The sequence below is a fragment of the Muscardinus avellanarius genome (genome assembly GCF_963383645.1).
Source record: "Muscardinus avellanarius genome assembly, chromosome: 14".
In the NCBI taxonomy this organism is placed as follows: domain Eukaryota; kingdom Metazoa; phylum Chordata; class Mammalia; order Rodentia; family Gliridae; genus Muscardinus; species Muscardinus avellanarius.
In genome coordinates, this window is record NC_137800.1 from 74975640 (window position 1) to 74991837 (window position 16198).

General features: G+C 42.0%; 2 protein-coding genes across 3 annotated transcripts in view; both read right to left on the reverse strand.

Moving 5' to 3' along the window:
• NUP153 (nucleoporin 153) overlaps positions 1-7180 on the reverse strand; it is a gene marked incomplete at both ends in the record, with an annotated part of 67537 nt that extends 60357 nt beyond the window's left edge. For both annotated transcript variants that reach the window (XM_080710721.1, XM_080710720.1), the window contains one exon: positions 7070-7180. In XM_080710721.1, coding sequence (XP_080566847.1) covers positions 7070-7180 — 111 coding nt within the window. The remainder of the gene's footprint in view (positions 1-7069) is intronic.
• A 54-nt stretch (positions 7181-7234) lies between these two features.
• Positions 7235-16198, reverse strand: part of KIF13A (kinesin family member 13A) — a gene marked incomplete at both ends in the record, with an annotated part of 250691 nt that continues 241727 nt past the window's right edge. Inside the window, 4 exons of the mRNA XM_080710284.1 lie at positions 7235-7278; positions 7334-7994; positions 15039-15095; positions 15587-15811. Coding sequence (XP_080566410.1) covers positions 7235-7278; positions 7334-7994; positions 15039-15095; positions 15587-15811 — 987 coding nt within the window. The remainder of the gene's footprint in view (positions 7279-7333; positions 7995-15038; positions 15096-15586; positions 15812-16198) is intronic.

The following is a 16198-nucleotide window of genomic DNA, read 5'->3' on the forward strand; positions in this document are numbered from 1 at the left end:
AATCTTAAAAAAAAATTCTTTGCTGGGCATGGTGGGGCATGCCTAAAATCCCGGGGCTTGAGAGGCTGAAACAAGGCTTAACAAGACCCTCAGCAACTTAGCAAAAACCTATTTCAAAAAAAATAAAATAAAATGGGCTGAGGTATAGCTCAAAGGTAAAAATCCGGGGTTCAATCCCAGTTCCTAAAAAGTAAAACTAAAAGACATTATTTTCCAAGCTGGGCGTGGTGCCGCATGCTTGTAATCTCCCCACTTGGGAGGCTGAGACAGGAAGATCGCACAGGTTTGAAGCCAGCCTCAGCTACTGGGTGAGGCTCTCAGCAACCTAGTTGAGACCCTGTTTCCAAGTAAAATATAAAATGGGTCTGGGAGTATAGCCCGGAAGTAGAAAGTTTCTGGGTTCCACCCCCAGTACCACCAAATAAATAAATAAATAAATAAATAGTAGTATTCAAGCCAAGCATGGTGGTACACACTTGTAATCCTAGTACTTGGGAGGCTGAGACATGAGGTTCAGGGTTCAAGGATAGCCTCAGCTACTTAGGCCCTTGGCAAATTAGTAAAACCCTGTTTCATAATAAAGAACAAAAAATAGGAGCCAGGTGTGGTGGCACACGCTTGTAATCCCAGCGCTTGGGAGGCTGAGACAGGAGGATTGCACAGGTTCGAAGCCAGCCTCGGCTACTTACTGCGGCTCTCAGCAACTAAGTAAGGCCCTGTTTCCAAATTCAATATAAAATATGTCTGGGAGTGTAGCCCAGAAATCCCTAGGTTCCATCCCCAGAACCACAAAAAAAAAAAAAAAAAAAAAATAGGGGTAGAGATGTAGTTTGGAGGTAGAATGCCCCTGGGTTCAATCCCCAGTACCGCAAAAAAAAAAAAAAAAGTAATATTCAGACTCTAAAAGCTCCTTTCTGAAATAATTTCACTGGATCTGTAACAATAAATACTATACTCTAACCAGTTTCAGAGACCCTGTTTTCCCAAAATGCTTAGCTAATCAATTTCTATCTGTTCTTTTGGGTGAATACATTATGCAGTAACCTGTCATTGACCCTTAACAGCTTTCTTCCAGGTCCGAACATACCCTTCTTACCCATTCATCTTTCATGTCACTAGGCTTTCCTCAAACTTTTAAAAGTCTTATATCATATAATTTCCCAAAATTAGTTTTTTTCCTTTGTTCCTGCCAGCCTCAAGTGAAGAACCTGAGATTCTACTCAGACCTAAAATTATCTACTTCTAAAATTCTAAAAACATCCTAAATACCAAATATTAAAAACCTATATGCCATTTTTAATCTATCAGAACTTACAGCCCACAACAGTTAAACCCACAAAAAAATTATAAGATATTTTCACATTTTTCTCACGTTTGAAAACTGGACATTAAGAGTTTATTTATTAGCCAGGCATGGTGGAGCACGCTGGTAATCCCAATACTTGGGAGGCTGAGATAGGAGGATCACAGGTCCATGACCAACCTCAGATACTTAGTGAGGCCCTCCACAACTTAGCAAGATCCTGTTTCACAACTAGGAATAAAAAATAGGGCTGGGGATATAGCTCAGAGGTAGAATGCCCCTGGGTTCAATCCCCAGTACTGCAAAAAAGTGTTTATTTCTTAAAACATACTATGAAAAACATAAGCAAATGAAAGAAACTGACAATCTGAAATATCTATAAACAGAAAAGGTATGCTATCATCCTGTTCCTGATAAACTGATCTAGCAACAAGAAGTTAAACCAGGTATACCAATACAGAATAATTTTTAAAGATATCGCAACCATAACCATGAGCCAAATAGATATAAATTTTAAAAGTTTTAAATACAGGATCATTACAGTCTAATAATATGCTGAAACTCATGGTTTTCATGAGGTACAGACCAGTGTTTTCATTTTACTTCAACTAATAGTCACATAAGGTGTTTCTCCAGGACATGGAGACATCACCTGGGCTTTTATTTCATTTTATTAAAAAACTAAGCAAGCCAGGCATGGTGGTCCATGTTTATAATCCCACTACTTGGGAGGCTGAGACAGGATTGCAGGTTAAAGAGCAACCAAAGCAACTTAGTGAGGTCCTCCACAACTTAATGAGACCCTGTGTTTCAAATTAAATAAAATAGGAGCTGGCGTGGTGGCACACACTTGTAATCCCAGCATTCAGGAGGCTGAGACAGGAGAATCACGGTTCACAGACAGCCTCAGCTACTTATGCCCTTTGTAAGTCAGTGAGACCCTTTTTCAAAATAAAGAATAAAAAATAGGGCAGGGGTGTAGCTCGGAGGTCGACTGTGTCTGGGTTCCATCCCCAGACCCGCAAAATAAATAAATTAATTAATTAATTTAAAAGGCTTAGTTCAATCCCCAGTACCACAAAAAAGTAGTAAGTAAACATAAAATACCACACCAGAGCCTCTTATGGCACACACATACAGACAAAGCCTACTCTGTATTAAACAATTTGATACCTGGATTTTTCCTATACATTTAAATGACTGGCACATGTATGAAGAAAATACTAAGTACTTAAAAGGATATTACCAGTTTAAGGTTTGGGCTCATCACCCAGTAAAAAAAGATCTAGTAGCAGGCCTAAAAGGACTGAAGTTATGGTTAGGGTATGGGAAGAGAGGAACCTCTACTAAGAGTAGCAAAATTCAGAGACAATAGAAAGACATTAATCCAATGATTCTACTTAGTCACAATTTCAAAGGAGTCAATAATAGATACCAGGTCTTGTTTTAAAAGGTTTCCTTAAATTATGTCATTTAATCCTTACAACGATTTTTATGAGGAAAGTAAGCAGAATTTTAGCTGTCCAAGTCAGGGCAGTACAGGCACTCAAAACTCAGTCTGATTGCATTAGAGTATGTCTTTCAGATCAATTACTTCCATTTTTATATTCATTGAGAAGATCAAGCATCTAAGATAAAGCTTAAAGACTAAAGTAAAAAACTTAGTGACATTTGGAGTGAGTTAAATATTCAACCTTTAAATATCTGTCCTTTTCGAGCCAGGCGTGGTGGCTCACTCTTGTAATCCCTGTGCTTGGGAGGCTGAGACAGGAGGATCGCACAGGCTCGAAGGCAGCCTCAGCTACGTAGTGAGGCTATCAGCAACTTAGTGAGACCCTGTCCAAATAAAATTTAAAAAAAAAAAAAAAGGTCTGGGAGTATAGCCCAGAGATAGAATGCTTCTGCGTTCTGCCCCCAACACCACCATAAATAAATAAATAAATAAATAAATAAATAAATAAATAAATATTTGTCCTTTTCAAATCTGACAACACTCTAGTTCTCAGATAATCAGGCAGGACGTACTTGGGGCAAAGTATCATAAAGAAGGTACAAAAACTATGCTACCCTCTAAACCAAGATTTAGCAAACTATGGTCTGTAGGCCACATCCAGTCCTTGAATCTGTTCTTACACAGGCTAAGAATGGTTTTGACATTTGCATAATTCACTGTTTCTTTACATAAAATGTTTACCCACCCCTCATCTAAACTACTGATGGGTGGATTCTTCCCCTTTTAAAAAATTATTAAATGTGGGAATTGATAATATACAAACATTATCTAGGAGGATTATACATGGATCCTCTCAGCTACAAACCAGAAGACAAACATTATACTCAGTCCCCAAAAGAGGGCAAAGTAAGTGTTTCCCTCTCAGGAGAAGGTGGAGGTAATTTCTTCCAGAGGCAAAGTTCTGGTCTGCCCAAGTGCTCAACCTTTTATGGTGGCTATTAAGAAAAGCAAGGTTGACCTCTCCACTGAATTGCATGAAAGGGAAATGAAAAATGAGATAAAACAAGTGACAAACACTAACCCATTACTCCAACTAAGAAAATGATACCAGGCTAGGGTGTATTCATTTCGAGTCACCCCCTCATGCCATTTTGGCATGGGGCTGTATTTCTATTTTCTCTATTTCTATCTTTTAATAAAGTTCTTTAAAAAAATAATAATACCAGGCTAACAGGTAAACGGGTACAAGTGAAAATGACTAATTTGTATTGTTCAAAGATATTCTTTATTGCTTCTACAATTATTTCTCTCTTTTCTTCTTTTTTATGGTACTGAGAATAGAACCCAGGGGCCTTCAGCCTCAGAGCTACACCTCCAGGCCTATTTTATATTTTATTTGGAAAAGGGTCTAAGTTGCTGAGAGCCACACTACGTAGCTGAGGCAGACTTCAAGCCTAGGCAATCCTCCAGTCTCAGCCTCCCAAGTACTGAGATTACAAGCAAGCGCCACCACACCCGCTCACTGTTTCTACAATTCTTAAGCATTGCTATCCCTCAGTTAGCTGAGTAACTTCACAACTTCAAGCTAGAGTACATTTTAAAAACTGAATTAAAGGGCAGCTGGGCGTGGTGACGCATGCTTGTAATCCCAGCATCTGGGAGGCTGACAAAGCCTCAGCTGCTACTTGTGAGGTCCTTTGCAACTCACTGAGACCCTATTTCAAAATAAAGAATAAAAATAGGGCTGGAGGTATAGCTCAGAGGTAGAATGTCCCTGGGTTCCATGCCTAGTACGCAAAAAAATAAAAAAGAGAAAAGAAGAGAAAAGGCTAAACTTTAGACATTTCCCATTAAGGATAAACCAGAAATATCAAAACCGGAAATTACAAGTCAACTGAACACATACAAAAGTCACAGGTACCGAGTGACTGACTGCACTAGCTAGCTAGCCTGGCAGGCTTTGGCAAAAATCCATTAACTAATAGTGCCAGACCTCTCATTCTTATTACAACCTGCTACTACACAATTGAAAGCTTCATTTTTGCCTGGAAACCCTTGGACACGTAATCAAATAATATTATTATGAAACATGCCATGTCATGAAGCGCTTAGCTATTCATGATGACTCAGCAGCTGCTACAAAACATCCAGTTGACAGCCCAGTACAGCAAAGTTCCAGAAAAAACTAAAATATGTCCTTACCTCAAGATGAAAAGAAAACAAAACAGGACAGCTGTTTAACTATCTCTGAACACTTTGGCAGTTTGGGCCAGTATTAAATAATAGTGCTGATCAAAAGAAAAACCCTAAACATCTTTAATTCCAACTTAAAAGCTATATATATATATATATATATATATATATATATATATATATATATATATAGTTTTAATTCAGTGGCTGGACCAAGAACACCAAAGTTTATTTTATTTATTTATTTATTTATTTATTTATTGCTTATTTGTGGTACTGGGGGTGGAACTCTGAGGCCTTCTACCATGAACTCCTTTTTTTTTTTTTTTTTTGCCGTACTAGGGATGGAACCCAGGTGCCTTCTACCTTCGAGCTACGCTTCCAGAACTATTTTATATTTTATTTTGAAACAGGGTCTAAGTTGCTGAGAGCATCACTAAGCAGCTGAGGCTAGCTCAAACTTGCCATCCTCCTGTCTCAGCCTCCCAAGTACTGGGATTAAAAGAAGCATGTGCTACCCCACTCGGCCCCCAAAGTATTTTAGATAAGAGGCAAATATAAATTATCAAGATTTAAAACAAAACTACAGTCTGAAAGCATATCAGCTCTAAAACTTGGGTTTTATAGTGTTAGGCTGCTACAGCAACATTTCCTCCAAATGGATTTTTATCTAAGCAAATTCTGAAATAAGCTGTGATTATCTTTTCTGCCTCTCTAATACATTAGATTCTTTCTAAACATAGTCCTGACCATCCATCAATCTTTGTTCAAAAAAAAACTCATTTTTATGTACGCAGTATGAATTCTAAGAATGCCCTTAAAGACATTTATTCTTAGAATCAGAAAGCATTTATAACATTCATTCTACATAAGATTAGGTAAGGTTAAGTGGCCAGGTTTATGACCCGAATTCTAAAACACCCATGTGCATCACAAGACCTTTGAAAAAAAAGCATTTTCGGTTCGTATGGGGGGAAATCGGTGAGAGTGATAGTAATGTCAAGCCTTCTAACTACCAGTAGAGAACTTATAATACATAAACCACAACTTTTACTATTCAAAATCTTCCCTGGATTTACTTTTGAAAATGATACACTTTAACAACCACAAAAGGTTGAAGTGTCCAGTATTTATTATCCAGAATAAAGTAATCTATGTCTCTAACATATGCAACAAGTTATCTAATCCTTTTGCTATACTTTCATTTTCTTATCAAATTTAAAACACATTTCCTACCTAGTACCACTGACTTCAGTGACTTGGCTAAAATAAGCTTTTACTGTTTTCCTATTCAATCCTTCCAACAAGCAAGGTTTCAAAAATGGAATTCTCTCAAAACCAAACGTCTCACATTTATCCTCCATTTTTTTTAACAATTTTAAGTAGTCAAGAGTGCATAAGTTGGCTAAGTTATAAGACCACGAACACTCCCAGAGTGTCAAACCTACCTTAACTTCTGAAATAAGCCCCATATAATTAAAATATTTTGTGTATGAGATCAGAGCTGGAAACCTGGTCAACGGTGGAGAATGGCCGATTTCCGCCTCCAAAATAAAGAGGGGGAGGAGAGAAGAGGGAAGAGTCGCGCAGCAGAGAAAAGACGTAAGGGTGGAGAGGGACTTTCAAAATGCCCCAGTGCCACGGTAACTATAACCCGGTTAAGAGAAAGAGGGATAAAAAAAATCGAAGCCAACGCACTCAGATCAGGAAAAGGCCTCGGGCGGGGGAGACTGAAAATTATTTAAGAGACTTAAGTTATTCCACTTTGCACCTAACAGCGCCCCCATCCCCTGTGTACCCCGGAGGCCACTTCCTGGGGGCCCCCCCCTCCTGGCCCACCAACACCGAACGGCGGGGCCCGAGGGGCCAGCGACAGGAGGAGGCGGCCTCCAGCCACATCTTTTCCCTTTTCCCTTTCTCCGGGTGGAGAAGGCGTGAGTCACAACGTCAAACCCCCAAAACCCGCCAAAAAAGAAACCCACGTAGCTCACGCCCAGGATTTCTTTTCCCGCCCTGCGCCCGCCGGGGAAGCCCGGGGACCCAGGTCCACGTGTGCGCCGGGCCCGCCGCCGCCCGCACCCGCCGAGCCCACGTGGCCGCCCGCCGCCCGGAGCCCGTACCTGGCGCTGCGGCCGCCCCGGCTGGTAGGGCTTCAGGGGCCCCTGGTGGCAGCGCCGCGTCCGGATCTTGCCGCCACCGCCCCCTCCGACGCCTCCGGCTCCGGAGGCCATGGCGGAGGCCCGGCGGCTTCCCGCTCCCGGGCGGGAGAGGCAGAGGCGGCGGCCTTAGGGCCTCCCCCGCCCGGCCCCGGCCCAAAAGTCGGCCCGCGCTGCCACACAGCAAGGCACGGACCCGGCAGGAACCGCGAGGTCGCGAGCAGAAACCGAGGGCGCGCGCGCTGGCGGCGGGGGGCGGGGAGGCCGCGGCCCGGCTGCGGACGGCGGCCGCGCGGCCCCCGCGTCTGTTTGTCACGGTCTCTATGGAGATCGTCCGCGGAGGACGGCGCGAGCCGCTCCGGGCTGCGGAGGGAGGCCTGCGTCGACCGCCGGCCGGCGGAGCTGCTCCTTCCGTCGCCCGAGCTGTCGCCGCCGCAGTTGAAGCCGCCGGCGCCGCCCGCCTACCCCTCCCCTCTGCGCGCAGCGCCGCCCCGCCGTCGTCGTCCCTGCAGTCACCGCCGCTGTTGGGCCTATTGCCGCTGTTTAGGCCGCCGCCGCGGGCTCGAGCCAGGACGTCGTCACTCGTCGGCGCCCGACGCGCTTGCGTCATCACGCGGCGACCGCGTGGTGGGCGAGAGAGAAGGGAGGAAGGGCGCGGCGAGCCCGCGCTCTCGGCCGCGCGGGCCTCTGGGAAACGTAGTTCAGCGCAGGAACGCGGCGCCTCGGGGACGGGTCGGCGCGGAGGGAGACCGGCGCTGGGCTCGCCGAGGGCGCACAAAGCCTGCGGCTCCCGAGGCGGCTGTTGGTTGTAAATTTCGACTCTGACCAGGGGTTCGGCCTGGGAGCAGTCGCCCCCTCCCGCTCCGCTCTTCCCTCTCAGTGGGTGAAGCTGGCAGGAAGTACACAGTAATTCAGTGATAATTTACTTAGGTGGGGGAGGGGAAGCCTGCGGTTGAATAAACAATATCTGAACCTTAGGCCTAAAGTAGAATTAGAAAATATAGATTAGGGCGGGGCGTTTTGGCACACGCCTATGATAGCCGTACCTGGAAGACGGAGACAGGAGGATCCCAAGTTCGAGGGCAGCCTCAACAATTTAATAAAATAGTGTTTAAAAAACTAAAATAAAATAAGGCCGGGCGTGGTGGCACAGGCTCGTGATCCTAGAATTTGAGAGGCTGAGACAGGAGGATCACGGTTCGGAGACAGCCTCAGCTACTTAGTGAGGCCCTTGCAACTCAGTGGGACCCTGTTTCAAAATAAAGAATAAAAGATCAGGCTGGGGGTGGGGTGTAGCTCGGAGAAAGAATCCCCTGGCTTCAATCCCCAGTCACACACACACACAAAAGGAAGAATAAAAAAATAAGGCTGGGGGTGTAGCTCAGGTAGATGCCTCTGGGCTCAACCCTCAGTACGGAAGGAAGGAAGGAAGGAAGGAAGGAAGGAAGGAAGGAAGGAAGGAAGGAAGGAAGGAAGGAAAAGAGCTGGTTTTCTTGTCAAACACAAGGGCAGGACTTCTAGCGTCATTACATTATCTATTGGACCTTGAAGGACTCAAAATGGGCTTTTTGGCTTTCTCCTCTGTGGAATCAGAACTTTAAAATCCACCTTTATAAAACTATTATGAGGAGCAGATGTGATCTTCTATGTAGAACTCTAGTGTATTTCCTGGTATGCAAGAAACACAATAAGGGAACAATTATAACCTATGTATTCAGCTGACTAGTATTTAGGGTAATGATATTCCTAGTAATAAGAGTATACACGTAGCTGGGTGTGGTGGCGCACGCCTGTAATCCCAGCATTTGGGAGGCTGAAACTGGAGGATCGCGGTTTGCAGACAGCCTCAGCTACTTAGTGAAGCCCTTTGCAACTCAATGAAACCCTGTTTCAAAATAAAGAATAAAAAATAGGGCTGGGGGTGGGGGGCAGCTCAGAAGTAGAGTGCCCGTGGGTTCCATCTCCCGTACCTCAAAAACAAAATATATATATACTAGTATTTGCTTCAAATAGAAAGCACTATACTTAGAAATGATGTGAATAAAGTGAGCTAAGACTCAAAAGACTGAATCCATAACGTAGAGAGATTATAGGAGTTAATAGGTTTTGGTGACTATCCCATTCACCCCTCTCATTTAACCTACAAGATAGAGGTCCAGATAATGTAGGTGATAACATCAAGGACACAGAGCTGGGCAGTCTCAGCCAGGATTATAACCCAAGTTTTCTTGATAGTATAATCCAAGTTTTCTTGAGAATTCGGACACAGATTAGGGAACGAAATCTATTGGGAAAAGCCATGGGATTAATGTCGCATTTGAGAAAATTATTTTGAAGTTTTTCAAGGCGATCATAACTTTGAAGTCAAATTAACTTAAAGCTATCACTACCACGTACTTACTGATCCTCTTTCTAAGCTTCAGTTTTCTCCTCTGTAAGTAGAATGAATATTTACCGCAACAGCGTGGTGGGCCTCCTGCAAAGATTAATGTATACCTAGCTCATAAGGACTGTTTAACTAGATCTAATATCTGGCCACGTATCAGCAACAAATAACGCGCTCCGAGACTTTTATACCTTCCCACCGCCAAACTGAACGATTCAAATTACTATTTAAATTGTATAAATGACACTATGAAAACAGACTTGTAGAACCTTTCAACTTAGAAGACTTTTTAGCACCTAAAGGAATCATGCTGTACTGGGCACAGGCTAAAGGGCAAATGGCACTGAGTGGTGCCTCTGACCATATCCACCAAGGAAAATTGCCAAAGATGATAAAACAGTCTACTTTCTACTTGCTCTCCTGCCCTCCACTAACAATCCCTAGACTCGTGAGGTATCTTCTTCCTCCTGAGGCATTTTACACACACACACACACACACACACACACACACACACACAGGGGATTGAACTCAGTTTTATCACTGAGCTACATCCCAGCCCTTTTTTTTATTTTTAGTAATTTTGACACGGCATCTGAGTTGTTCGGGCTGGCCTTGAACTTGAGATCCTTCAGACTCAGCCTTCCAGATTGCTGGTATTGCTGGCGTGTACCACCACGCCCAGCAGAAATCCTATTCTTTCATGATTCTTAGCTAGGTATTTCTGAGTACAGTAATTCCTGATAAGCTAACTCATGAGGAAGATTTGTACCTGAATCTTTACAGATAATAAATAGGAAGGAAATTGAACTGGACCCAAAATACCCTATCAGAATCAAATTTTCCAGCAAAGGAAATCATCTTTCTTGAAAGGTACACCCTTCACATCTATGCTCTGAAAGGAAGAGACATATAAAAGAATTAGACCTAATTTAGACAAAACCTCAGAATTGAAGGTTGGTAGAATTTGAGGAGCTATGGTAAAATCCACATCCTTCCCAGGCTTGCTCTCAGTTATTTACTCCATTTGGGCCACATTCATGTGATTGGTTCCTGTGATTGAAAGCTTAACTAGAGAAGGAAGAAGAGACCAGAGGAAATGTGTGTTAAACATGGACCCAGTTTCCTCAACTAAAACAAATGGTTTTTTGGAAGACATCTCAATTTGTGAAAAATTTATTACTATTGTGCTTTCTCCACCAAGAAACTTCTTTTTTTCCCATATAACATGGTAAATATCTACCAATCATAAGTCAGCAAATAGAGAAGCTGCTGGCCCTTCTCTAATTACTGAACAATGTCCACTAATTACAAATGAAATACAATTTGATATGAGCCGAACCTGACCTGAATTGAAAAATAGCCTTTTTTATTCTTCAAAAGGTAAGATAGTTCTGACCAAAGGAGTATTAAATTAGGTCAATAATAGGACATTTTATGTATTTCTTTTACCCTATAAACGAAAAATGTGCTATGATGTCTTTTTTTTTTTTTTTTTTTTTTTTTTTTTGCGGTGTTTAGGATAGAACCCAGGGGCATTCTACCTCCGAGCTATACCCTAGCCCTATTTTTTATTTTTTATTTTGAAACAGGGTCTCACTAAATTGCAGAGGACCTCACTAAGTAGCTGAGGCTGGTGGAGAACCAGTATCCTCCTGTCATAGCCTTCTAAGTACTGGGATTATGAAAATCCACCACCAAGCCTGGCTATGATGTCTACTGAAGCACATTACTTTCTTGAGTTTTAGATCTCTAAAACTACACATTTTCATTATTACATTTTCATTACTACCAAGCATTTCATTAAATAGAAAAATAACATAAAAGTATTGGGGTTTAATTCTGTTGTGTATAATTGCAACTAAATAAACTCAAAGTGGGCCGGGTGTGGTGGCACATGCTTGTAACCCCCGCACTTGGGAGGCGGAGACAGGAAGATCCCGCAGGTTCTAAGCCAGCCGCACTGGCTTAAGAGACCCTGTTTCCAAAAATAAAAAAGTATAAAATAGATTCTAGAGAGTTATTGGGGTTTTTGCCTCTTTGTATTTTAGGATAAGAAGGTTGATGACAATGGGAAGATATTTAAGAATCTAAAATCACATTCTGACTATGTTCCATCTTTGGGGAATAAAGTAATACTTAAGACTAAATGAATTAACTAATATAATCAGGTTTTGATTAACTACATCTATCATGTAATTTCAACATGCCATAAGATTTTTTTTCTCTTCTTGATTACATAGATCAATGTATACTAGGCTTTGGTTTATAATGAATATATATATATAAAATTTTAAGGAATTTTTTTGCTTTTTCTTGCAGAACTTGGGGTTTAACCCAGGGGCATTCTACCTCCTAGCTATACCCCCCAACCCTATTTTTCTTTTTTCTTTTTTTTTTTTTTTTTTTTGGTGGTACTGGGTTCCTGGAAGCCCTTCTACCTCCGGGGTACACTCCACACTCCCAGACCTATTTTATACTTTTTTTTTTTTTTTTTTTTGGAAACAGGGTCTCTTAAGCCAGAGGGGCTGGCTTCGAACCAGCATGATCCTCTTGTCTCTGCCTCCCAAGCGCAGGGATTACAAGTGTGCGCCACCACACCCAGCCTCATTCTTTATTTTGAAACAGGGTCTCACTTAGTAACTGAGGCTGGCTGTGAAACTGCGATCCGCCTGTCTCAGCCTCCCAAGTACTAGGATTACAAGTGTGCCCCCACAACATTCGGCGGGGTATTTAAATTCATAATTCTTGAAAGAAAATTCAGTTTTATTGGATAAAACTAAATTCAGGAAGACCAATCCATTCTTTTTTTTTTTTTTTTTTTTTTTTTGCAGTACTGGGGATGGAACCCAGAAGCATTCTACCTCTGAGCTACACCCCTTAACCGGCTCCATTCTAATATTTAAGAAAGTTAATGAATCTTCGACTGGGATTAATTCATGAAAAAACAATCTTGGCTGAGAACCTACTACATGTTCTCTAGTGTTACTATTTGGTATATCGTTTAATAAAACTGTCCACATAGTACACTCTACTTTACCATGCATATTATGCTCCACGAACCTCTAACATTTAACCTTAATAATTCATCTGAAAATTCCTACATTATAAATTCTAAGCACATCCTATTAAATCTATCCCATCCAAGCAATCTATTGGCTTAGTTCAATTTTTATTTTTCTTTTTAGATATAATTCACCGTTGCATTAGAAAACTGGACTGATCATTAAGGTTGCAACTATAAAACTATTAACATTTCCAAAATTCAATTTGATAACACTAAGTACCAAGCTTTTTTTTTTTTTTTTTTTTTTTTTTTTTGCAGTACCTGGAATGGAACCCAGCGGCATTCCACCTTCGAGCTATACCCCCAGCCCTATATTGTATTCTTTATTTTAAAACAGGGTCTTACTGAGTTGCAAAGAGCCTCACTAAGTAGCTATGGCTGTCTACAAACTGCAATCCTCCTGTTTCAGCCTCCCAAATGCTGGGATTACAAGCGTGCGTCACCACTCCTGCTAAACTTAATTTTTTAAAAAAAATTTGTAGCCGGGCATGGTGGCGCACACTTGTAATCCCAGAGCTTGGGAGGCTGAGACAGGAGGATCGTGCATGTTTGAAGCAAGCCTCAGCTACTTAGTGAGGCTCTCAGCAATGTAGTGAGACCCTGTTTCCAAGTAAAATATAAAATAAGTCTGGGAGTGTGTAGCCCGGAGGTAGAGTCCCTAGGTTCCATCCCCAGTACAAAATAAATAATAAATAAATGAATAAATAAATAAAACATTTGTAGAGCTGGGCATGGTGGTGCACGCTTGTAATCCCAGCACTTGGAAGGTTGAGACAGGAGGATCACAGGTTCAGCTACTTAGTCCTTTGCAACTTAATGAGACCCTGTTTCAAAGTAAAAGATAAAAAATAGGCCTGGGGATGTATCTTGGAGGCAGAATGGCTCTGGGTTCAATCCCTAGTACCAAAAATAAAATTGTAGAAAATGCCCATTATCAGACCCTACTTTATTAAGGCTTTTCAATAACATTCTACTAATAAGCATGAAACCACACTAAGGTACACATTACACCACCACTCATCAGAAGAGGACAGTCTAGTCTATCAGTTTAAACTAGCAGTGGCATTTGGCAGCTCCAAACTCACTGAATGCAGCAGCAGTCTCCCCTAGGACCTTTTAGACTAAAGCATCTCTGCCCATCCCAGTCCTCTTCAATCAGAAGCTGCATTTTAACAAGATCCTCAGGTGACTTCCATGCACAGTATTAACAAAGCACTCTTTAAAGATTAACTGTTGCTAGGCGTGGTGGCGCACGCTTGTAATCCCAGCATTTGGGAGGCTGAGACCGGAGGATTGCGGCTCGCGGACAGCCTCAGCTACTTAGTGAAGCCCTCTGCAACTCAGTGAGACCCGGTTTCAAAATAAAGAATAAAAAATTGGATTGGGCAGGGGGTGTAGCTCGGAGGTCAAATGCCCCTGGGTTCCATCCCCAGACCTGCAAACAAACAAACAAACAAACAAACACAAAGCCAATATTTGGGAGGCTGAAACAGGAAGATCATAGGTTCAAGACTAGTCTCAGCAACTTAGCAAGACTCTCAACAACCTCTTGAGATCCTGTTTCAAAATAAAAAGGGTCGGGGTTATAGGTCAGAGATAGAATGTCCCTGGGCTCAATCCAAGAAAGAAAGAGAAAAAAACAAAAAAAGGTAGATCATGTTTTAAAGGCTCACATCACCCCTCATACAGGCCAAATATAAACACATTTGCCCATTTCTGCTTTAAGGCAAGATAATTAAGAACCAAAGTCTCTGAAAAAAAGCAAGCTTAGGAATTTCTGTTCCTGATTAACCTACAGTGACCAAGTAAGAGTTGAAATGATAATTTATAAAGCAGGTAGACTTTTTTCCTTATTTAACATTTGATACCCCAACCCTGTTTTTTTTATTCTTTATTTTTGAAACAGGGTGTGGAGGGCCTCACTAAGTAGATTAGGCTGGCAGTGAATCTTCAATCATCCTGTCTCAGCCTCCCAAGTCCTGGGATTACAAACCTGCGCCGCCATGCCTGGCCTGAATCATTTTCCTTCTTTCTTTTCTTTTCTTTTTTTTTTTTTTTTTTTTTTTTTTTTGTGGGTCTGGGGATGGAACCAAGGGGCATTCGACCTCCGAGCTACAACCCCTGCCCTATTTTTTATTCTTTATTTTGAAACAGGATCTCACTAAGTTGCAGAGGGCCTCACTAAGTAGCTGAGGCTGTCCACGAACCATGATCCTCTGGTCTCAGCCTCCCGAATGCTGGGATTACAAGCATGCGCCACCACACCCGGCTCTGAATCATTATTTTCATTAGCTTCTTTTTGCAAAGGAAGCTATATTATTACTTAAAACAAAAATCTACGTTTAGTACATCCTTATTCTTCATTATCATAGGTGACAGAACTGACTGAACACAGCAATTAGTCAAACATAATGGCTAGTGAGATGATTTTAAGTCAACAACCTATAATTCATATATGGCCTGGGGCCTCAACGTGGCTCACCTTGTTTGGGTCCATTATAAGAACAGTAGCATACCATGAGCTACCAAAAATATGGTTCTTCAAGACAAAACAAAAAGCAAACAAGAATAACTCTTCAAATATTCTCCAAAGCAAAGAGGTATGAAGTTATATCATTCTACATTCAGTACGGAAGAGGCAGTATCACCAAGCGAACCAAAGACAAAATACAGACCCTGAGCAAAGCTGACCTAACCTCCCACCCCGGCTAGGGGAAACGCTTCCCACACACACACAAATTGATTTTGCCGTGTACATATGTGACAAGCAAACTATAGTTCTCCACAGAGGCCTAACCCAAACAAGCTACCATTACACCCAAGCTTTGAATTAGCAACAGGTAAGTCTCTTTTTTACTTGTTGGGCATGAAACCTTTCCCCTTCAGTGACTCAGCAGGACTCTAAGCACTTCTAAGGAGAGGCACCTGCGTCGGCTGTCGCTTTCAGCTGAAGTGCGGTGACCAGCGATTGGTTTTAGCTTGGTCCTTGCTAATGCTTGAGTTTCGTCAGTCGCAGGTCTCCTCTCTCACACGCGCGAGTCCACTGCACAGCAGCAGTGACTCTGCAGAGAGGAAGTGGTCTGCTGCTGGGGGAGGAGGGGGCAACTCTACAGAGAGGTACAAGGAAACACCACTCTTCTCCTCTTGCCGTTGGTCGATGAGGCTATCCTTCTCCCTTAACTCCTCGTCATATAAATAGTATGGGTAAATATTTATTGAATGGATGAGTGCATGTTCATACAATGTTTTACGAGCCTTTATTTTTCTCAATGGCTTTTACGTCATGCAATTTTTTTTCCATTTGGAAAATACTTCAAAATTAAATTTGTTAAAATGATCTCTCGTGGTTAGAGTATTTTTAGCCTCCCTCTCCCTTTCCTTTTAAATATAGTTTTTTTGTTTGTTTGTTTTTTAAGACCAACAGTAAAAGATGACTTTTATGTAACCATGCCTTTGCACCTAGGATTCCTCAGACACGGGCCACACGTTGCTTCTCAAGGTTTGTTTTTGACCTTTACTCTTCAGTTACTCGTCTGAAAAGTACTAAATAAACACTGAGACGGTGGAGCAAAATGCAACACTTCTTAGAAGCTGTCTGTTCTAGTCTCAAGCTAAAAAGGAGTACAGTGGCCGGTTCTACAT